Here is a 23,306-nt window from a genome sequence, read left to right on the forward strand (position 1 = left end):
CATACAGAGTTTGTCCGGAAATTAATAGACTGAGTCGATTAAAAAAAAATTTATTGAACCAATCGTTACAATTCTTTAAAAACTTTCAAAACAAGCTCCTTTTGCGTCGATGCAGCGTTGCCAGCACGATTTCCAAGCATTGAAAGCGTCACGAAAGGCATTTTTCGGAATACCCTTGAGAGCCGAGGTGCTTGCCGCTTGAAGCCCTCTGTAGTCTCAAAATGCTTGCCTTTCATCGGCCTTTTAAGGCAAGGAAACAAAAAAAAATCCTGGGGGCCACATCTGCGCTGTAGGGCGGCTGAAGAAGCGTTATGATGCCGGCCTTGGTAAGGTAGCTGTTCACAATAAAGGCGGTGTGAGCCGGGGCGTTGTCGTTGTGCAACTTCCAAACGGCTACGATGTCTTGTCGGACCCGATTGACCCTTTGTTTGAGTCCCTTGAGGATTTCCACGTAAAACTTGGCGTTGCCGGTTTGTAGAGGAGGAACGATGCCTTTGATGTCAAAAAAGATGTATTTGCTCATTCATCAGCGACCTCTTCCCGGCTCTCCAAAAAGGACTGGTGCCACCGAAATTCACCACTTATTGCTAAAGCAACATCTGGGTAAGCCTGCTTGATCATAACAAACCTCTCTGTCACAGATTTCCCAAGTTTCACACAAATTAGAATCGCGTACCTCTGCTTTAACGAATGTTGCAACTGACCAGCCCCTCGTTCGTTAGCTAGGAACGCCCTTTACCGAAACCAGCCAGTGCGCACACGCTCCGAAGTACAGTCGCGGCGTAAGAAAATCAATCATATAACTTTCTGGACAAACCCTGTAGTTGCAGGATTTGTACTGTGTTCTAGCCGATTCTAGGTAAGTAATTGCTTGACCCGTTAATAGTTCTTCCATAAAAACCATGTCGTCGGTCCACAAGCACACTTTTCTCTCAAAGTGCTCCACAGTTTGCGCTCTCTCTTTCGGTTATCGACTGTCACTTATGGTTATTGTACATAGCTCACATTTCCTCCAGCTGTTTATTCATTTATTAAATTGCAATTGCAATGCAAAATGAACGTCTTTCCAATCATCATATAACGGAGTGGCGCCTTGATGTACTACTGTGATTAAATTGAAAGGTGAATTTTGTCCATTTCATCTCCTTCAAAGTAGGCATCATAGTACTTGGAAAAATCATCCGTCGTGATGGCCATCAGAGCTTTTATATCTTCAGTTGAGTCAAAACGGTGTCCTCAGAATGGTCATGTGAATTTGCTGAATAGCCAGAAGTTATACGAAGGTAGATCAGGCGAATACGGTGGTTGCGGCACGATATTATCACAGTAGGATTAGTTTCTTCAACGTTTTTGTACTACCTTAATTGGAAGTCTTCAAGACTATAGAAGCATGTTCGTTGGTTATATAGTTGGACGTAATATGACTAGTGTGATGACTTGACGTTTTGCAAGCGAAGCAAAGGAATCAAGTTAGAAGAATTTTCAGAAAGTTTTTTTTATGAAATGAGAATTAAGAAATAATGAAATTCAACGTGCAAAAATGTGCAAAGTTATTTTATTGGCTAAAGGTAAATTTTTTCAAAATCTATAAATAAAAGACATTCCCTGATTTTTTCAAAATAAAATAGATTTTATTGGTTTGTTTTGGACTAACCTTAATAAACATCCATTGCTATCACCTCAATCATAAATTAACAGCTGACTGAAAGGACTATCGGTATCTTCTACTCCATAGGTACGATTGGAACTCTTATAAGTTCAGTGAATTTATTATCTTCTTTTACTCTATGGTCGGCGGAAATCTTCTTGGTTGTGTCTACCTCGCATGAGTTGTGACTGGGCAATTGACGTCGCTGCTGTCACCGTCACGACTTGGCATCTGGACTAGTTTCTAGAGCAGGTGTTGATGGTGCGAGCTAGCTCCGCTTCGCAGCGTAGAGATTCTACAGTCCATAAAGACACGGACCTCGAAAGCGTGAACACTACGGAAGATGAAGGATTGCTATACTCCGAGTCATATCGAAGATGATATGACGGCAATAAAGGCTAGACCTTTGGCAAAATCCAATAAGGAGGAGTTAAAAGCGAAAACGGTCAAGGCCCATGGAAGTCTTAGCTGCAGGTTCATCCGGACGAATGAGGAAAAGGAAAGATTGTCTTTGGCTACGGAAAACATTAAGGATGGGATTGCAGCCATAAAACTGCTCTTTGCTGGAAGCGAAACAGCTGGGCCAGCTAAACGTCTGAGGAAAAAATTACGACGCTATAAAACCGAACTTCAGCCTTGATCGCGAAAAACGTTCGATGGTGTGGCTGGTTTTATGGGGTCAAGATTCTAAAATGTAAGGACCTTATTTGTTATTTAGGTATTTAGTAAAAAAGCTTCTTGCTCAAAGAAGCATTTTGTGTTCACAAAAACAGAAAGCTTTCCTAAAACTTCAAATTCAACATTTTTCTTTTGATCACATTAAACTCAGATTTACTTAAACACCAAAATCCGCACTGTTTGCAAAGCTCACAGGAGATCCAAAGTAGAGCGGACCATCGACTCGTTGCCAAACTGGTGATATTGGGATTAGGTTGGCATTACTAGTAAGCAATCTGGCTTTACGGTTTCTAGAGCATGTTCATTTCGGATGATTTTGTTAAAATGAAATTTGGATAATTCGCTAAAATAAAACGAAATCCCCAACGAGGACACGCTACCCTACACCATGTCCTTACCTACCCTGTGTTTCAATATATTCCCAACTGAAAAAAACATACTAAAACTTACTACATACATATATGTATCTCCATCTAAACATTTACCTTAATGAAAATTTTAAACGAAATTGCCAACGTCAAATAAAATCTAAAATTTTGGTGTTTATTCCAAAGATGATCACACCCTGTATATGGACGCATTGATTATTATCGCTGCTGATTATTCTCGCTGCTGATTACATTTGTGGAACAAGATAACGCTATATAAACTTTTACAATCCCTCTAGTGGTTTGGGTTGGTGCAGCGACCGTTGATCCCGTAACACCATTCAATGCCATTTAATTTTAACAGCTTATTCTTATCACAATTGCCTGCTCATTGTGACAAATCAAGAATTGAGATTTATTGTATTCATGGTAAACATTCTCATTCAATAATAAAACAGAAAAAAATTTTAAATCTAAAAACGTCACTTCTACATGCGAACATAATTAATGGGCTGGGCCAGTCAAGGATTTTCGAAAACTTAAATTTGTTTGATACTCTTTGAGGTCAAACAAACATTACATTTGATAGAACAGTAAAAAAAAATGCTGCTAATTTTTATGTCAAGAAATAATTGAGAAGTAAAGTCCTCTCTCGACGAACAAAAACCAAATAAGTATCTATAAGTCACTCATTATTCCCGTCCTGCTATATGGTGCAGAGGCTTGGACGATGACAACAACTGATGAGTCGACGTTTCGAGTTTTCGAGAGAAAGGTTCTGCGGAAGATGTATGGTCCTTTGCGCATTGGCAACGGCAAATACCGCATTTGATGGAACGATGAGCTGCATGAGACATCGTCGTATGACGACATTGACATAGTTCAGCGAATCAAGAGACTGTCTCTACACTAGGTCATGTCGGCCAAATGGATGAAAACACTCCAGCTATGAGAGTATTCGACGCAGTACCCGTCGGGGGAAGCATAAGAAGAGGAAGACCTCCACTCTGTTGGAAAGACCAGGTGAAGAACGATCTGGCAAAGGCGAGAATTTTAAGAAGAATGTGTTAGGATAACTGATATTCAGTACAATTTTCCATATTACCACATGAACTGTCCACTTAAAATTTCTATAACTATTGAAAGGTGAACTTTGCTGAGAGCGAGTAGCTGACGCGAGCTCTTACTATTTGCTTCCCCTGGTGGCGACTGTCGACTGGTGCGTTAGAATCTGCTATCTTTATCGATTGTCCAGTGAGAATTTCATGACATTTCATGGATTGGAAGTGAAGTTATTGCGTTTTAAGTGTCAATATGTTTGTGTTATTGGTGCGAAAATGAGTTTCGAATAAAGAGTCAACATTAAATTTTGTTTTAAAATTGGTAAAACTTTTACCGAAACGTTTCAATTGATGAAACAAGTTTATGGCGATGATTGCCTATCCCATAGCAGAGTGCACGAGTGGTTTCAATGTTTTCAAAGTGGTCGTTAGGACATAAATGACGATCAACATGTGGCCCAATCAAAATCCGTGATCACCGGAAACTTCATCGAAACTGTGCGTGAATTCATCAAAAATCAGCCGAAATCATAATTGAAATTCATGGACATGGAATGGAACATCTCCAAAACATCGAATTATCGCATTTTGACTTTCATTTTCATTTCACATTGGGCTTACGAAAGGTGTGTGCACGGTTTGTTCCGCACAAATTGACTGACGACCAAAAATTGCTCAGAGTCCGTCTCATCGATCGACGCTTGTGCCATTTTAACCATTAACCACTCCCCGTATTGACCTGATATGGCACAGTGCGACTTCTTCCTTTTCGGAAAAATGAATTTGCCCATGAAAAGAAAGCGTTATGCAGACGCAGACGCCATTCAAAAGGCTTGCACCAGCATACTGGCGGCCATACCGGCCAACGAGCTAAAACACTCGTTCAACATGGTTTTGGTTTGAAGCAGAAGGAGACTATTTTGAATAAAATAAATTTGAGTTTTCCGAAAAAAACCATTTGTTCTGTTTTTTTAAGTCCTGTTTATTTTGGAACACACCTTATATGTTAAAAAAATCTTAAAAAAGAGATATTCGTTTTCTTTTTCCTTATTGGCAGAAAAAATTGTGAAAGTTAGACCTTTTTTAGAGCACTAGATTAGCCTAAATCTTATATTGGTTTGCTTAGCTAACTAATTGAAAAGTGTCTCGCGCTTTTAAGGAAGTAAAATATATTTACTTCTTATCGCAAAGCACACATTTAAGACGTACAAATATGTTCCAGACATTCGCATATCGTTGCATAGTGAATGTTTTGTTTACTTTATTGTTATTATTTTTGTTGTTGTGTTCCAGTGTCTACTGATTATTAAAAAATGCTTATCATTTAGAAGAAATCAGTCTCAGCGTCTGCTATATAATATCGATAAGAACAAGCGCAATGCTGTAGTTCAACTGATAAGCAGGCATTTCATAAGAGATAAGAAATTTATGCCCAATTCGTGATCGTTTTGACGTAAGAATGTATTTTTAAAATTTAAAAGCAGATCGATTAACTGAGGCAATTAAGATGTAAATATACTCAACCTGTTTGGCAGTAAAAAGTACACAATTAGCTTGACAACTACTATCTGACAGCTGTCTGGAAAGTGTTTTTCTTGTTTTGTTTGAGAAAAATAACGTGATAGCCAAATGGATAAAAACTCAAATCTTACTAATTAAAGAGGAATATTACACTCTCCGGTTTATATAAACGAGTTTGGAGTCTTGGCTTTATAGGGGAAACAGGGTAAACTGATTTCAAAATAAATATTTGATATGACGGGTGATCTATGTACATGTACTTTTTTCAATGATTTTTTCAATTTCATGCGTGAGTCATGTCAAGCTTTCATGATATTTTTGTTCGGTATTCTTTGGCATTTCATCATACAAAGACTTACACCTGACCAACGTTTAAAAATCGTTCCAGCTTGTATGTATTTCGCTCAAATTATGGCCAACATAATCGGCATAATGAGCGTACTATTTCCAACACCATCACTCAGATGAAACCCAGCATTCATTATTGGATAATATTCGGCCGAACAGACCACCTGCAGCATGCAGTGAAGAAAATATAGCAGCTGTAGCTGAGAGTGTACATGAAGACCGTGGACAGTCGATTCGCAACAACTCGGACTGAAGTATGGAACGACTTGGTGCATTTTACGTCGATATCTTATATTGAAAGCGTCCAGCTTGTGCAAGAAATGAAGCCGCTCGACCATGTCAAGCGACATCGCTTTGCTCTTGGCTCTTGAAAAGTTTCAAGTTATGATTTGGCCCATTTCTGGATCAATGCATATGCGTAAAATTGTCGCATTTGGGAAGAGCGACATGAAGAGTTTCAAGGGCTGCCGTGTCATCCAGAAAAAAACACGGTTTGGTTTTGTTTGTGGGCCGGTGGAATCATCCGTTCATATTTCTTCAAAAATGATGCCGGTGAGAACTTAACCGTTATGGGCGATTTGATATCTGGAATTGACGCTCGTGATATCGGCAACACTTGGTTTCAACAAGTCTGTGGCACTTCCCACACGTCGCATCAATCAATGGATTTATTGAGAGAAAATATCACGTTTTGGGCCGGTCGATTGGTCACCAAGATCATATAATATCACACCGTTAGACTTTCTCCTCTGGGCAAAACATCACTCATGTCATTCGCTAGTTACAGTTGCAATGCTCGAACGAGTCACCTAGTAATCTTTGTAACACTGAAAGTGAGAAAAAGTATTCGAGGCAGAGCTGATTTTGCTGCCAGTCAAACAATGAGATCTGACGGCCAAGATGGAGGAGATCAAAATGATGTTGACACAGAATATCAAACACACTTAAATCCACTGAAAGTAGATCGCTGCAATGGTTTCTCCATTGGTAGCATTGTACGATCAACTCATGAAATCCAACACGGACGAGTAACTTAAGGGTGAATCTTGGAATTGTATAGGAGTAAAGATACCCTGCTTTCGACTATGTGTCCGACTTTGGTATTGCTTCCAACTGTTTTGAGTAGAAAACCGCTCCTATTTGTTTACGACAATCGAGCGAAGTTGATTTTTTAATTGCTGCTATTATTTAAATTATATAATTGTTATGTTTCCTTTAACTGCGATTTGGGTCATTTGCCATAGTTTTGTCGCTTTCGTTTGTATTGGAAAGATAATTAAAGTGTCCAAGTGTTCTTTTAGAGAATTTTTGGAATATTAGAGAATATAGGTGGTTTTTGAGTATCTCAAATGCAAAGTTTTCAATATGATAGGACTTGAAAAATGTTCTAAAACAAGCTGATCTTTGAGATACTTTTCCCGAACAAAGTTCATACCACTGAAGATAGCAGAACGAAATGAAACCGCTACTTTTGCTCCAAATAAAGCTTCGTTACACTCGGTTTTGACCAAGTAGTTTGTAATCTTCGTGTCCTTCATTTCTTTATCTTATGCGGTTATGGCCGAGTTTAGAACAGCGAGCCAGTCGTTCTTCCTTTTCGCTCTTCGGTGCCAATTGGAGATTCCAAGTGTAGCCAGGTCCTACTCCGACTGGTCTTTCTAACGGAGTAGAGGTCTTCCTATGCTTCTCCCGGCAGGTACTGAGCTGGAGTGGTTTCATCTGTTCGGAAGACATGACCTAGTTAGCGTAGCCGCTGTCTTTTAATTCGCTGAACTATGTCAATGTCGTCGTATATCTCATACAGTTTATGGTTCCATCGAATGCGATATTCGCCGTGGCGCAAAGAACCATAAATCTTCCGCAGAACCTTTCTCTTAAAAGTTCGTACTACTCATCAGATGTTGTCTTCGTCCATGCCTCTGCACCATATAGCAGGACGGGAATAATGAGTGACTTATAGAGTTTGATTTTTGTTCATCGAGAGAGGTCTTTGTTTTTCAATTTCCTACTCAGTCCGATGTAGCACCTGTTGGCATGAGTTGTTTTGCGTTGGATTTCGAGGATGAGATTGTTGTTGCTGTCTGTACTGGTTCTAAGATAGACGAAATTATCGAGGACTTCGAAGTTATGACTGTAAACATTGACGTGGGAGCCAAGTCGCGAGTGCGACGACTGTTTGTTTGATGATAAGAGACTCTGATATACTAATAACTACTGTACATAAATATATTTTCAACTAATTCAAGATAAAATTTCAGAATGAAACAAGCATATTATTATAAAATATATTTGCATACAACTACAGTTATATGTACTTATTTAGCGCAAAAATAATATTCTGTTAGCAATACTTCGCTTAATTTTTACCATTGAATTGAACGGCTTTTCAAGTTTTTGGCAAAAAAGCTCCAGCAGAAAGCAAAAAAAAACTTGCAGCAAAGAAATTGCTCATTGTAATGATGACGACCTGCAAATCTTCCAATTTCATTGATTTAAAAAGCTCCTGCTTATTGCGATCTGCCAGAACAACTTTTTTCATCGATACCAATTCAAAAAAACTATAACGTGACTACAACTTTATCAGCCCAGCTGCAAGCAGCCGCCCAATGAAGTCCGTTAAGCTTTCGCGATACACTGAATTCGGATGAAAAGGCAATACCAATGGCGAATTCTTGTTGAAGCAGATATATGTATGTGAGGCGAAAAAGTGGCCGAGAGAAATATTTCTGCTGCTCTTCGTAAACGGTCCACATATTGGAGACACTAAATGCATACCGTGTATCCAAGGAGTCACGCAGTATTAGTAATTCGGTAGAGTTGCTAAACAATGTGAATTTGTTCAGGTTTACGTGTATATCTCTCTCCTTAAACAAATATCCTAAATGGTTCGCGTCCATTGTTAACTTAATACCGCGTTTGATTATGTCATCAATTGTCTTTGAAAGTGGCTCAATTGGTGCATTCCAGTTGAAACTTTGCAGATAAGCATTGTAGGCGACATCAATATTAAAGGCCCTTAACGCGATGATAATATAATACTCTTTATGTTCGGACCGACAAAGAAAACATGTTTTCGTGGGAAAAAATGGTTTTCGCACGAAACTTGTGTTTTCGTCCTTGTAAAATCTGTCAAACGAAAACACAGTTTTCGCTGAAAACTACTTGAAAACTTACATTCCACTCATTATAATCGGTGCCTGCTCTAGTTGAATCGATGTTTTTGGAAGACATATTTTGCCGGCCCTAAATTGTCACTTGATATTTGTTTACATTCCATGTACAAAAACAGCTGTCGCTTGATATTCTCATATTAGGGGGATTCTCTTGCTCTTGCAAAACCTTGCACGATGCAGAAATTGCAGAATTTTCCTCTTGGTGCAACGGCACAACAACAAACACACGCAGAAAATTATTTGCTATGGCTATAAATATTTCAGACCAAAACCCACGTTTATTTTCGTGCCGTCATATATCACTAGATTCTGCAATGGGTGCTCTCTTGGCCTTGCATATTTCGGTATAGGATTTTTGCATTTTATGTCATTGTGCCATCTTGCAATAGCAAAACAATGCCGCTATTGATAGTTGTCAGTGAAAACTCATCGAAAACACACATTGTCGGTCCGAACGACTTAGATTCCACAACATACAAATGTGTTTTCAAAATGTTTTCAATGTCGGTCCGAACATAGTATAAATTAGCTTATGTATGAATGTGCTCCCCTGCGCCGCATAAAACGGCATGCCCAGTAGGCCGTCTAGCACAGAAATGTTGCAGAAATCAGTGAAGCCAAGTGGCGATCTTTGGCGATCTCTCCAACGCGGCACGAGTGTCAAAATACAAGTGATTAGCAGCTGACTGACGACGACTAAGATAACCGGCGTCTTGTAAAATATGTTGTTATAGAATGTGTACTTGGGTGTTAGTTTTTCTAGCGGTATCATCAGGCATATGTCGAGCATGTGCAATGCATTCGAAAAACTCAAATTATCCTCAGTCATAAGCAACGGCCAAAGCGGTCCGGTGTCTGCTTTGTTATTCAGCAAGATTTCGCATACATTAAACTTTGTGGTTTCGCGGAAATGGCGATATAATTGTGGCATTGCGACGATATGCGAACTCTGTTAAAGGCCTACCCAAATAACCGCTAAGCACGGTAGGTCCGTGTTTGGGTGTGAAATTATAAATTTGTGGATGCCAACCACTTTCTAATATGCGTAGTGGATAACCATGCATACTTTCCATTTGGTTTCGGAAAATATTGTGATAATGTGGTGGAAAAATGCGTCGAATGGTTTGATGTTTGGGGAATAGTTGCAGACTCCAGTAACTGTGTTCGGTTACAGCTAGATTCGGCTGCCATGCGACGACATTTATGGCGTGTTTTCTAACGCAGTTACTCAAGATTCCTCTCACGTGATTGTCATTAGCTGTGCCATCGAAAAGCAGTATGAGTCCACTTTGCATATTTCGGTGTAATCGCTGCCACAATTTGTCTAAAATTTGCTCATTTCGGTTTGTGTCTTCGCTAAGTTGCACAATACTGAGTAAATTACGATTAAACTGCATCGCATATTGCTCGATGGGCGTATTGTTGTCTATATTCATAACGGCTACTGGGTTGTTCCCTTCCAGTAGAACCATTAGCTACATTCCCGTCACTAAAGTAGATGGTAGTGTTAATTTGTTTTTCGTTTACGGGTGCTTCGCAGATATCTGCGATTATTTCAACAAATTGTCGCACACCGGGCCCAATGTTATTTTATGTCCACCGTTCAAGTCTTTTGTTGTATTTACGAATATAACTCTCTTTGTGGAATAACTTTTTATTACAATATTTTTATGCTGTACATTACAGTGAGCTATAATAACTCTGAAACAATTTACGACACCTTTTTGGCCTCAGACCAATCCGTAAAATTTGCAACTAACATTATTTTAAATGCCTAAGTAGCAAAAGTTGGCGAAAGGGGACTATATGACGACATTCTCTTCATTCTCTAAAAATTAAAATGTATTTTTTTTTTTAATATTTAAATGCCCTTATAGCAACCTCTATAATGAATCACCCTTTATAATCGAGATTCGAATGACGTCTTGGCTTTATGGGGAAATCAGGGTAAGCTGATAGAAAGAAAGAAATACGGCTGTTTGTACAAGATGCTTTCCAAAGCAAACAGGACTTTTTGAATATAGCGCCCCCTGCTGGCGCCATCTATATGCTGCTATCTTTATCGATTGTCCAGTGAGAATTTCATGATATTTCAATGATTGGAAGTGAAGTTATTGCGGTTTAAGTATCAGTATGTTTGTGTTATCGGTGTGAAAATGAGCTTCGAACAAAGAGCCTACTTTAAATTTTGTTTTAAGACTGGTAAAACTTTTACCGAAACGTTTCAATTGATGAAACAAGTTTATGGCGATGATTGCCTATCCCGTAGCAGAGTGTACGAGTGGTTTCAACGTTTTCGAAGTGGTCGTGAGAACATAAATGACGATCAACATGTGGGCCAATCAAGATCTGTGATCACCGGAAATTCCATCGAAACTGTAAATGAATGGAATTGAACATCTCCAAAACATCAATTTATCACATTTTGACCGAACATTTGAGCTTACGAAAGGTGTGTGCACGGTTTGTCCCGCTCAAATTGACTGACGACCTTAAATTGTTCAGAATCCAACATTCGAAGGACATCATTAAAGAGGTTTATTTGACCAAAAATCACATTTTACCCATTAACCACTTTCCGTATTCACCTGATATGGCACCGTGCTACTTCTTTCTTTTCGGAACAATGCATTTGCCCATGAAAGGAAAGTGTTATGCAGACATAGAGGCCATTCAAAAGGTTTGCACCAGCATACCAACACTAGGACGACATGCTTTTGGACCGTGCAAAAAGCTCTATTGAAGCAGAAGGAGACAATTTGGAATAAAATAAATTGATTTTGCTGAAAAACCATTTGTTCTGTTTTTATTTTTAAGTCCTGTTTACTTTGGAACGCACCTTGTATCACCTAAAACTGATCAAAAGAAATATTACTACAAAAGTACAACCGATAAGGACAGCAAACGGCACCATATTTTTTCCCGCTCTTTTGACATTTCTCTTCAGTAAGGTTTGACATTTCAGCATGGAAAGATATACGATCCAACAACGTGTCAAAATTATTAAAATTTACTACCGAAATTCGGTGTCAGTGGCTTTCACTTTAAGGACGCTACGTCCAATTTATGACCGTCACAATTGTCTTGTACGATCACCAATTGGGCGTCTAGAATATTCCCGTGCCAGTAAGACAAAGAAGTAACCGAGATTATTGAAATATTCGAGAATATTTTTGAACCGAATTGGACTGGGACAATATGTGGTTTCAACAGGATGGCGCCACAATCCACACAGCGCATGTCACATTTATTGAAAACCAAGTTTGGTGAACGTGTTATTCAAGTGGTCCAGTCAGTCGCCGGTAGACTATTTCTTGTGGGGCTACGTTAAGTCTATGGTGTATGCCAACAAGCCAGCGACGATTGATGAACTTCGATTTATGCTAGAAAACCGTCGAAATTAAGGTTAAACTTCTGGACTTCTGCAAGCGTGCCGTCGAATGTACTTTCACAGGAATAAGGAATTTCATTGATACCTAAAACCGTTTTTATTTTATTAAAAAAAACGCTCTTTTTGAAAAGTCCAATTGATATTTTGGGTTAAAGTAAATATCTATTAGGATCTCAATTTCTTATTTCCAATAATAATGTGTTTATTTCAGACAAAACACGACGTCAAATCCCCAATGAGTTAATCAAAATAAATCTTATTTCGCCATTAACATAACTCGACCTAAGCTACTTAAAAATATCTGCTACAGATAATTGGGTAATTGGATGTAAATGTAATCGCTTTCTTTGTAAAAATTTTTGTGAAAAATAGTATATGCAGAAGCCAATCTCTCAATACCACTTGCCACTCAACAAACTATTTTTTATCTTCATCTTCCACTTTCGATTTTTGTTTTTTTTTCCTTTCGCTAAATAAATATTATTTAACAACTAATCACTTTCACTGGGATGTATAATTACCGACTGTCGATTACTTGAACGAACGTTATACGAAGCTTATAAATGATATCTACTTGTAGGTAGGTACGTACTATGTATTTGTGGATGTGTGAGAGTCGGTGAGCGACTGGTCAGCTGGCGTAAATGTGGCTGAAACGTAAAAGCACGCTAGAATACGTACCAACTTGCACTAGCCACTTTTCTAACCGAAAGTAATACAGGAAGAGAGCACTTATTTTCTTTAACCAAAGAAGTGTAAACAAAGCTATAAAGGTGATAGTAATTTGAGTCAATTTGAGTAGTGAATTACATTTATGATGTACATATATGATCAATAAAAGGTTAAACTGCACCAAGTATTAAATTCAATCGGATAAACTGGCGAAGAAGTTTTTATAATCCCCAAAAATTAAACTTCATCTAAACAAGTAAGGAAGTGCTAAGTTCGGGTGCAAACGAATATTTTAATCTCTTGCAACTTGCAAAAGCTATAGCCAGGGAAGTACCTTCAGGTACATAAGGTCGAGTTATCTCTCGATTTTATTCTTTCTAAGCACAGACTTCTGAGCACCGTTATAAGAAAAACAAGCTCTCTCAATTCTATTAAGATAACCGAGCAATATATGCGGTCTAAAGTCACCCGGAAGTTCCAAAATCCTTATAATAGGTATACATATGTATGGGAGCTAAGGGATGTATTAGCCCGATTCAACCCATACTATTGTAAGGAAAGAATTCCCTCTGAATTTCAATTATATTTCTCAAACATTGACCGATATTTTGGTTAAAACGTCAACTAAAGAAAGGGGGCCACATATTCGGCAACCAGGGGCTTGGACAGTTTTGGTTCGATTTGGGAAATCCTTAGTCATACGGCGCCACACCTCAAATACGCTATTCGTGCAAAGTTTGATTCTGATATATTAATTCATTCTTGATTTGTGTACTGAAAAATTGAAGTTTCAAATGGAATTTAAAATTGTGTTATATGCGAAGTAAGCGTGGCTGTAGTCCCATTTCGCCTATTTTCACACTGTAACTTTTGTTAAAAGCGGCCGGGCGGGTCTCGAGATATGCGATTTATACATACATGATGATCAGCATGAAGATATGAATTCATTTAGCCATGTTTGGTTGATAAACGCGCACTAGTCGCTAGTTTTGAGATATCGATCTGAAATTTTACACATGTTCTATTCTCACCAAGAAGCTGCTATTTTTTTGGAATCGCCGATATTGTACCATTATACCATAGTATATACATATTTGTCATACAAACTGATCAAACTCAAGTCCCTGTATGGAATTTTTCTCTACTCTCGCAACAAAGTTGCTAAAGAGAGTATTATAGTTTTGTTCACATAAAGGTTGTTTGTAAGTCCTAAAACTAAAAGAGTCAGATATAGGGTTATATATACCAAAGTGATCAGGGTGACGAGTAGAGTTGAAATCCGGATGTCTGTCTGTCCGTCCGTCCGTCTATCCGTCTGTGCATTCTGTAACTTTAGTAAAAATTGAGATATCATGATGAAACTTGCTACACGTATTTCTTGGCTCCATAAGAAGTTTAAGTTCGAAGTTGGGCAAAATCGGCCCACTGCCACGCCCACAAAATGGCGAAAACCGAAAACCTATAAAGTGTCATAACTAAGCCATAAATAAAGATATAAAAGTGAAATATTTGGACGTAATTTTTTTGGAAAAGTGGGTGTGGCCCCGCCCCCTTTTAAGTTTTTTGTACATATCTCGGAAACTACTATAGCTATGTCAACCAAACCCTATAGAGTCGTTTCCTTCAGACATTTCCATATACAGTTCAAAAATGGAAGAAATCGGATAATAACCACGCCCACCTCCCATACAAAGGTTATGTTGAAAATCACTAAAAGTGCGTTAACTGACTAACAAAAAACGTCAGAAACACTAAATTTTACGGAAGAAGTGGCAGTAAGAAGCTGCACCCAGGCTTTTTTAAAAATTGAAAATGGGCGTGGCGTCGCCCACTTATGGACCAAAAACCTATCTCAGAAACTACTAGACCGATTTCAATGAAATTCGGTATATAATATTTTCTTAACACCTTGATGACATGTACGAAATATGGGTGAAATCGGTTCACAACCGCGCCTTCTTCCAATATAACGCTACTTTGAGTTCCATCTGATGCCTTCTCTGTATAATATATACATTAGGAACCAATGATGATAGCGGAATAAAACTTTACACAAATACGGTATTTGAAAAATATGTAAATGACGGATAATGAAATCTCGATTATCACTTTATCAAGCGAGAGTATAAAATGTTCGGTGACACCAGAACTTAGCCCTTCCTTACTTGTTTAATTTGATAAGGTAACTTCACGAAATTCGATTCATATGTTTTTTTAAGGTATAGTTACAATCTATAAAGTCATTTTTCATATCGGGTAGTTATAGCATATACGAGCAGAGTAAGAGTAAATAAATATACATACAGCTATGTACAGAAAAATAGCACATTTTGTGATGCCAATATTTGACATATGATTTTCCTTATTTCTAATGTACATACGTACTTAAGTCAAAGCATTTTTTTTCGAATGGGTGTTTGTATTGACCGGCGTAATGTGTAACTGTAAACCATGTATGCATTAGTATATTATTGTTGCCGATTTTTTGTGATAAATTGCATTTTGCAGTTGTTTAGTCAATTCTGATCCAGAGACAAACATAAAAAATAAAATCCGGAAGTCTTCTCCACGTAAAACCACTTCCAAAGTTGATTGAACAATTGTGAGAAAGTGCAAAGTTGATCCATTTAAATTCTGACGCGCCTTTATGGAAGACATTTATGAAACATTTGGTGAAACATATCCAAGGGGCTTGACAGACGACGCCTCAATGACTATCTCTTCTACGGCGCCCATCAGTCGAAAAACCCGCTTATATCAAAATAACAAAAAAATAAAAGCCCGTATTACTTTCGCTAAGACTCATGGAAAAAGTAATATACATTTTTGGAAAAGAGTATTATGGAGCGCTGAAACAAAGGCAAATTGAATTGAACCCGATGATAAAACGTTTGTTCAACGCCAGAAGTGCAAATCATTAAACCCAAGAAACAGCAAAAAAAAAAAAACAAAAAACGATGAAAGTGAAAGTGAAGGTAATGTCATGGTGTGGGCTGAGTTTTCGTGGTATGGAATGGGACTGTTAGTCAGAATTGCTGGTGGAATGGATCAGTATTCCTATTTAAACATCCTCACACGCAATGGAGCTATTCTCATTTAAATCAATACCTTGAAATAGGATATTCATGCAATAAATGCAAAATAATCATGCGAAACATGCAGCTAGGAGTGTAAAGGATTGTTTATGTTGATGAATCGGAAGGTTCAGTGGAAGGTCCCGATTTCAACTCGATAGAAAACCTGTGTAGTGATTGATGTAAAAGCAGGCAACTAAAATTCAAAAATTTACATGATCTTTTAATTTTTAATTTAATTTTGACATAAAACTGTCATTTCTCTGCGCACAGCTGTATATATTGTGTTTGCTTCCGCGGCTAGTAGGAAATTTTTTATATAGTGTACTACGTAGACATATGTACATATAGTATGTATTTGAATATTCGTGTTTACTAATGTCGCTTAGCCGGCACTGCCTTGATGCAGTCAGTCGGCGAAGAAAGCTGAAGCGATTCGGTTATTTCATGTTAATTGTTTTTTCACAAATCCACTGACCTCTAATTTTTTATAAACGCGGGTGTTCGGTGTGAAGGCAAGAGTGTTTATCTACATACATACACAAATATAAATATTGGGTTGTGTTGTTTGATTTATAGAGCGTGAGGTGAGTGAAATATTAGTTACGCGTGAAATTAAAATAATTTTTACACGTGTTGTGCCAATTGGGGTGTAAATGGAAAATAATTCAAACACCTACAAAAGCCGGTATGCGAAGAAGTTGCGGTTGGTTTAAGGAAAGAATTTGATCTTCAAAAGTACAAATGTATACACATTGTATGTGTGTACTTTCTACTGTGCTCTTGACTTTGAGTATTTGCCAATCGCTTGTTATCAAATAAATCACATTACATCATTGGTGCTTGCAGGTGTTGGTGCTTTATATAATCGAAATGAAAAATTAACAATAAAATAAATCACTTAATCAATATTAACAATAATGTAAATAATATTATTAATTGAAAAATATTAATAAAATAAAATGAAAATAATAAAAGTGGTTTTCTCTTGTAATGGCCTTATATGTATGTGTTTGCTATAATATTTTTGTTAACGAACCATTATTATTTTTTTATTAAATTGCGCATAAAGTCAGCACATTTAATTTTTTTATCGTTAGAAGATCAAGTAAATTTTTTGTTTAACGTAATTTTTGCTAAATATCTTTTCTTAAATCAATTTTTAAAATATTTTAAAGAATTATTTGAATTTATTGACTTATCATAAAAATCATTTCTGATAAATTTAAAGTATATGTACATATATATTTTTCAATTTTAAAAATTAAAACAAATTTATAATTTATAAAATTTAAAACAATTTATTAAATTAAAAAATAAATTAAAACAATTTAATATTGATTTCAAAATTGAATAATCTGTGAATTTAAAGAAAAAAACATACTGTTAATAAACATAATTTTTTTTTACTTTTAATTTAATTTCATAATCATGAGCGATTAAATAACTAATATTTAACTAAAAACAAAACAAAAATAATAATAATAAAATTGTTTATTGAATAAATGTAAGATTTTTTTACAACCATTAACTTATATTCAATTAAAATAAAATAATTAATATCTATAACACATATTTAATCAAAAATATTAAACATTAAAAAAAAATAATAATAGAAATAAACTGTAATTTTTAAAATAAAAAAAATAAACTATTGGAAAAAATATTTAATTAATAAACTTAACAAAAAGTGTTATTTGGAAAAATGGGTCAAATATTATCAAAATTTTTTACATTGATATTGGTATTCAATTAAAAATAAAATAAATAATATTTATATATTTAATATTTAATGAAAACAAAATTCCTAAGACTCTTTTTAAGCTTAAACATAAAAAAAAAATAAATACAAAAAAATGGGAAAATAAAAAATAAATATTTAACAACTTATTTAATAAATAATTTAAAAAAAAAAATTACAACCATGAACTGATTTCAATTAAAATAAAAGAAATTACAATACAACAAATATTTAATGAAAAATCAATTTCTTAAGTTAACATTAAGTTGTTAGTTTAAATATTAAAAAAACTTAATAATTAAAACAAAGTATAAAGTTTGAAATTAAAAAAAAAAAACATTTTAAAAAAATATTAACAAATTTAACAAAATTTATTTTTTTAGAAAGATGGGTTAAATATTGTCAGAATTTTTTATTTTGAAATTGGTATTAAAAATATTATTTATGATTTAAATAACTTTTTCAGTGGTTTCTTTTAAATTAAATTAACAATAAAACACAAAATATTAAAAATTAAAGAAAAATCAATATTAATCAATAGTTTTAACAAAATTTATTTTTTAGAAAAATGGGTTAATAATATCAAAATTGTATACTTCGAAATTGTTATTAAAAACATTATTTCAAACTTTTTTCGTTTCGGGTTCTTTTTTTACTTTTAGGATCAAAGAATATAAGTAAATGATATTTAAACAAAATTATAGAAATTTTTTCAGTCAATCGTTTTATAAATTTCCTATATATTGCGCGATTTACCAAGTAATATCTTTTTTTTAGTGTATTATAAATAATTTAAACACGATTCTTTTATTTTGCAACGTGAACGGTTGCGTTAGACCAATTTAACCTTTCAATTTATAGTATATTTCATTATTTCGATTTATAACTCATTTGATATGTTTTCTCCCTCCATTAAGTCACAAACACATTTTTTATATTTCTTTTCTAGGGATGACAGGACTAACGCCCGGCCACTTGTTGCTGTTGCTTGGCCTTTGTTGCACACTGGTGCAAGCCAGTTACCCACTCAAAATACTAGGTTTATTTCCACACCCAGGCATTAGTCACTTCCACTTCTTCCACCCCATTATGCGAGGCTTGGCCGAGAAGGGTCATGATGTTACTGTGTTAAGCCATTTTCCCGATAAAAGCCCGCCGGCACGTTACAAAGATCTGCCGCTAACACGTCATGAAACTTTGACGAATAGTGTGGACTTGAAGGTAAGTCAAAGCCTCGGCATAATTGAATGAAAGAAAGATCAGCCTTTCTTCGCGCGAGTAACTGCTTTTAATTGCTTACTAATGATGAGAGTGCAAAATTTTAGTTTATGAGGTTAATATTTGTACGATTTTGAAATACTCGTTTGTGTGTAGCTTCTGTCGCTGATGTTTTAATGTGTAGACACGAATGTATAATCTGTAAGTGAGTGTGTTGGTTGAAGCAGTGAACTTTGTTTGCGGAAATACTACAAAAACATTGTCTTTTAGGTTAATGTCATTGTGTATTAGGGTGGTCCCAAGGTATGTATCTTTTTACAGTTTTCGAGCGTGCACTCGGACTTAAAATAAAAGTTCGGTGAAAAGTTCAGAAAATCATTACATTCGATTCAATTTGTCATTCGATCGGTGAAGTATAGCGTTCACACCAGAATAATTGTAAGCTTACGCTGATACAGTCTTTCCAAAAATGAAGGTACAGTGAATTAGAATCCGCGAATTACTAGTAACAGTACTCTTTAATTTTTATGAAATGTAACATTTTGGTATTATCAATTTTGTTGGTATCTCTTAATCTCACAATTCAATATTGTTACTGTAAATCAGAAACTGTTAAAAGTAGAATTAAAAAGAAATTATGCACCGAAAAAAGTTGGCAACTAGAGAACGGGAAATCACAATGGCTCTACATACATATAAGGCAAGGCAAATCTAATTCACAAATATCTGAGCTTATGTCGCGCAGTCGGTCATCATTCCAAAACCTGGTTAACCAATATAATAAAGAAAATAAAGTTGAAAATACACCCAAGACTGGCCGCCCAAACGGAATGAAAGTGATAAGAGAAATATTATATGCACAATAAAAAAATCTTTTGTGGAAGACTGTATATAAAACGTGCTCCTACTGCAAAGCAGTTTACATCTCAGTTGAAATATGAGCCGCTAAAAATAATGGAAAAGCTGACTGTTAATATTAGCGTTATGAAGCGTGGGGTGAAGAGGAAATGGTTGGCAATAGAAACCAGATTCAGAAAGCATGTTCTCACTACTACTTAAAATCCTATGTTTATAATTGAATATAGGAATAAATCAAGTATTCTTTGTGAGTCATAACTCGAACCAAGAAAAGATGAAAGCATCCATATTAGTATCATTTCTTACTTTGCATTACCTTCCAATCAAATTTAACCCGGACTGATTCGTTTACACTACGCGATAAAAAAAACATTTCTGAGATTTGTACAACTTTTTTATATGTTTGTGTGAAGTTGGATCCTCCATATGACAATTAGTGCAGAGTTTTGTTTACGATGGGAAAAGTTTGTTTGGCTATTTTTACCATGAAAAAATAATCGAGTTGTTTGAAATTTTCGCAATGGAAGTGCGGCTACGGAATCGTTGAAACTTTTGCAAAAGTTTTGACTCGTACCAAAAGATGTAGCAAGGGCCGTACATTCATCAAACTTCATATGAATATGACTTCGAAACTGTTCAGCACACAATCGAATAACGCTCCAAAAATCAGCCGATGCCGGAAAAGAACAAGATTCGGTGATGGCATTCAAAACCAACCCAGTCGATACTTATAACAAGTGTTTGGAAAATTGAACTAAGCGTTTAAATACGTAAAAATATTTCTTATTTTTTTTGTCATTCCGTGTCAAATTTTGCCAGATGGTCGAGGTCGTAGGTGTACACAGGAAACGTGCTGTTTAGGGAGAGGACTCATTGCATGGTGGACATATGTTTAATATATCGGGGTCGATTTTGGATAAGGGCCACACTCGGCTTGACTCCAAGTACGCCATTCACTGAGAGGGAGAAGATGTTTATGGCTAAACTGTGAATGGCGGTGAGTGCGTGTCTGAAGTTAGTTGCGTATTGAAATCTGGTAGGACCCCTTGATGCTCTAAGTAGGCGGTTCCACTTCAAACAGGTGAAGAGTAGTTCATTACGCCCCTTAACTAGGAGCATACAGGCCTCATTGTGCACATGCTCGATAGGATAAGGATAAGTGTGTACTACTTCGATCAGTTTGTGAATATGGTTGCTGTGGATTTAGAGGAGGAGAGTGTTAGGTTCCTCGCAACGAGGAAACGAGTTTACTTTTCACATGAGCACATGTCATTGATTTCATTGCCCATATGCTCGCCTCTCTATAACATCACTTTCTCATGTGAACTTCGTTTGACTGGTATTTGCTATTGCATGAAGACTTTTGGACAATTTTGGAAAACTATATTTTTGCTCTTATATTAAAAGTGAATTTCGAAGTTGGGGGAAAAAGAATAAATTATAAATAGAACCAACTAATTCAAAGCCTATCTTTGCAATCATTTAGTTTTAATGTGATTCTTTACGTTCTAGTTCTTTGAAACGCAACACTTCTACAATCACTTTGTGGAATTCCTTTTGCTTCACGAATGGGGGAAGGACGCCTGCAATCTCACATTGCGCTCCGATGCTTTGGCACAGGTGCTGCGACAGCGCCAACATTTCGATGTGATCATCATGGAGCAATTCAATAGTGATTGCATGGCAGCGGTGGCACATCAACTCAAGGCTCCATTCATAGGGTTGAGCAGGTGAGCGTTGTTGTCTTTGTCTTATTTATAATAATTGATTATTTGAAAAACCTAAATATTTAGTTGTGCTATGTTGCCTTGGCATTACGATCGCGTGGGAATGCCCATGGTACCATCAGTTATGCCAACAGTATCTATGGGACAATCCGAGGACATGACATTCGGCGCTCGTCTCGCCAACTGGTTCACCGATCACGCCATGCGTTTCCTTTACGAGTGAGTAACAGCTACTCATGGGACTAAAACAGTACTTTTGTAATAATTAAAATATAATTTATTTCCAGTTTTTACACCACGCCCACCATCGACGCCATGGTACGCCACAAGTTCGGACACGATATGCCCTCGGTTGGCGAATTGGCGAAGGAAACATCAATGTTATTCGTCAATCAGCATTTTTCTTTGAGCGGTGTCAAACCGTTGCCACCGTCCGTTATCGATCTCGGCGGCATACACATACAGAAGGCCAAGCCGCTGGATCCCGAACTGCAAAAGTTCCTCGATAATGCCGAACATGGTGTGGTCTTCATTAGTTGGGGTTCTATGATACGCGCCGACACTTTGCCGCCCGCCAAACGTGAGGCTATCGTACGCGCTGTGAAGCGACTCAAACAACGAGTGATTTGGAAGTGGGAGAACAGCACTCTAGCGAACAAGCCGGATAATCTGTATGTTAGCAAGTGGTTGCCACAACGTGATATACTCTGTCATCCGAATGTGAAGGTGTTCTTATCGCATGGCGGTCTAATGGGTAGTTCGGAGGCGACTTACTGTGGTGTACCGGTAGTGGTCACGCCCATGTATGGTGATCAGTTTGTGAATGCGGCAGCATTAAAGTACCGCGGTATGGGTGTGGTGCTGAAATATGGCGATATCACTGAGAATTCAGTGCTACGTTCAATAAGAGAGGTGTTGAAGAAAGAGTAAGTGAAATGAGTGCAAGAGATTGTGAAGTGAGGGCGTTTTATATATTTTTTTTCTTGCAGATATATGGATAACGCCAAAGCGGTCTCATTCTCCTACAGACATCGTCCGCAGAGCGCACTCGAGACCGCCATATGGTGGGTGGAATATGTCGCAAAAACCGAGGGTGCGCCACTTCTTAAAGCTCACGCCGTGCAAGTATCGCGCTTCGTTTACTACTCTTTGGATATTTATCTATTCATTGCTGCCATTATATTCATATCAGTTGTGAGTTGGAGCTTTGTATGTAGTAGATGGTGCTCGCGGCGTCCAAAGGCCGCTAAACAAAAGTCAAATTGAACAAGGAGGTGAGGATTTCAGATTGAGAGAGAGTTAGTTAAATTTAAATTTAGACAATATATTTAAATTTAAGCATTATTTGCTCCCTTAAATATATTAGATAACAAATTGCAATGTAGTTACCAAAATTAGCGTAACTTAGCTCATAAAGAGCATGGAGGAAATGTAGAAATGCCTAAACATTTTCGCCAAAAGCGAAAAAAATAGTTAAATTAAAAAAATAAATGAAAGTTGTTTACAAAAAAAACAAGCAAACAATTCTTTATTTATGAGGGTTTAAAAAAAGTCGCCATTTTTAAATAAAGTTAGTCAGTTTCGTATAGAGTATTGCCAAAAAAGCTTTGAGGGATAACAAAAAATATATTAGTCCTAAATAATTTAGTAACGGGTGGTTCAAGTAGTGATACTTTTTCAATCGAACTACTTGGTGCCTTTTACGTCGAGATCTTAAATTGAAAGCGCGCAAAATACAGCTTGTGCAGGAACTGAAGCCGCTTGACCTCCCAATCGACATCGCGTCGCTCTAAGGGCTCTTGAAAAGTTCCAAGAAAATCCGACGTTG

General features: G+C 36.6%; 1 protein-coding gene across 3 annotated transcripts; it reads left to right on the forward strand.

Moving 5' to 3' along the window:
- Positions 1–16,337: 16,337 nt before the first annotated feature.
- On the forward strand, positions 16,338–23,002 carry LOC126757093 (UDP-glucosyltransferase 2-like). 3 transcript variants are annotated; one of them, XM_050470707.1, is made up of 6 exons: positions 16,338–16,521; positions 18,625–18,896; positions 21,264–21,481; positions 21,545–21,697; positions 21,766–22,404; positions 22,468–23,002. In XM_050470707.1, exons 2-6 carry the CDS (start codon positions 18,627–18,629, stop codon positions 22,742–22,744), a joined length of 1,557 nt encoding a protein of 518 aa, XP_050326664.1. In that variant the 5' UTR covers positions 16,338–16,521; positions 18,625–18,626; the 3' UTR covers positions 22,745–23,002. The 3 variants fall into 3 exon arrangements, with proteins under 3 accessions (XP_050326664.1, XP_050326663.1, XP_050326662.1); XM_050470706.1 differs by lacking the exon at positions 16,338–16,521 and adding an exon at positions 16,664–16,691; XM_050470705.1 differs by lacking the exon at positions 16,338–16,521 and adding an exon at positions 16,882–16,939.
- The last annotated feature ends 304 nt before the right edge of the window (positions 23,003–23,306 follow it).

The sequence above is a fragment of the Bactrocera neohumeralis genome, chromosome 4 (assembly GCF_024586455.1).
Source record: "Bactrocera neohumeralis isolate Rockhampton chromosome 4, APGP_CSIRO_Bneo_wtdbg2-racon-allhic-juicebox.fasta_v2, whole genome shotgun sequence".
Taxonomy (NCBI): Eukaryota; Metazoa; Arthropoda; class Insecta; order Diptera; family Tephritidae; genus Bactrocera; species Bactrocera neohumeralis.

Excerpts from the sequence above, each read along its gene's own strand:
- LOC126757093 (XM_050470705.1), top strand. The coding sequence starts at position 16,897 with ATGAAAATAATAAAAGTGGTTTTCTCTTGTAATGGCCTTATAT. Across the intron at positions 16,940-18,624 it reads CTCTTGTAATGGCCTTATAT|GGATGACAGGACTAACGCCC; the intron begins GTATGTGTTTGC and ends TTTCTTTTCTAG. Across the intron at positions 18,897-21,263 it reads CGAATAGTGTGGACTTGAAG|TTCTTTGAAACGCAACACTT; the intron begins GTAAGTCAAAGC and ends TTTACGTTCTAG.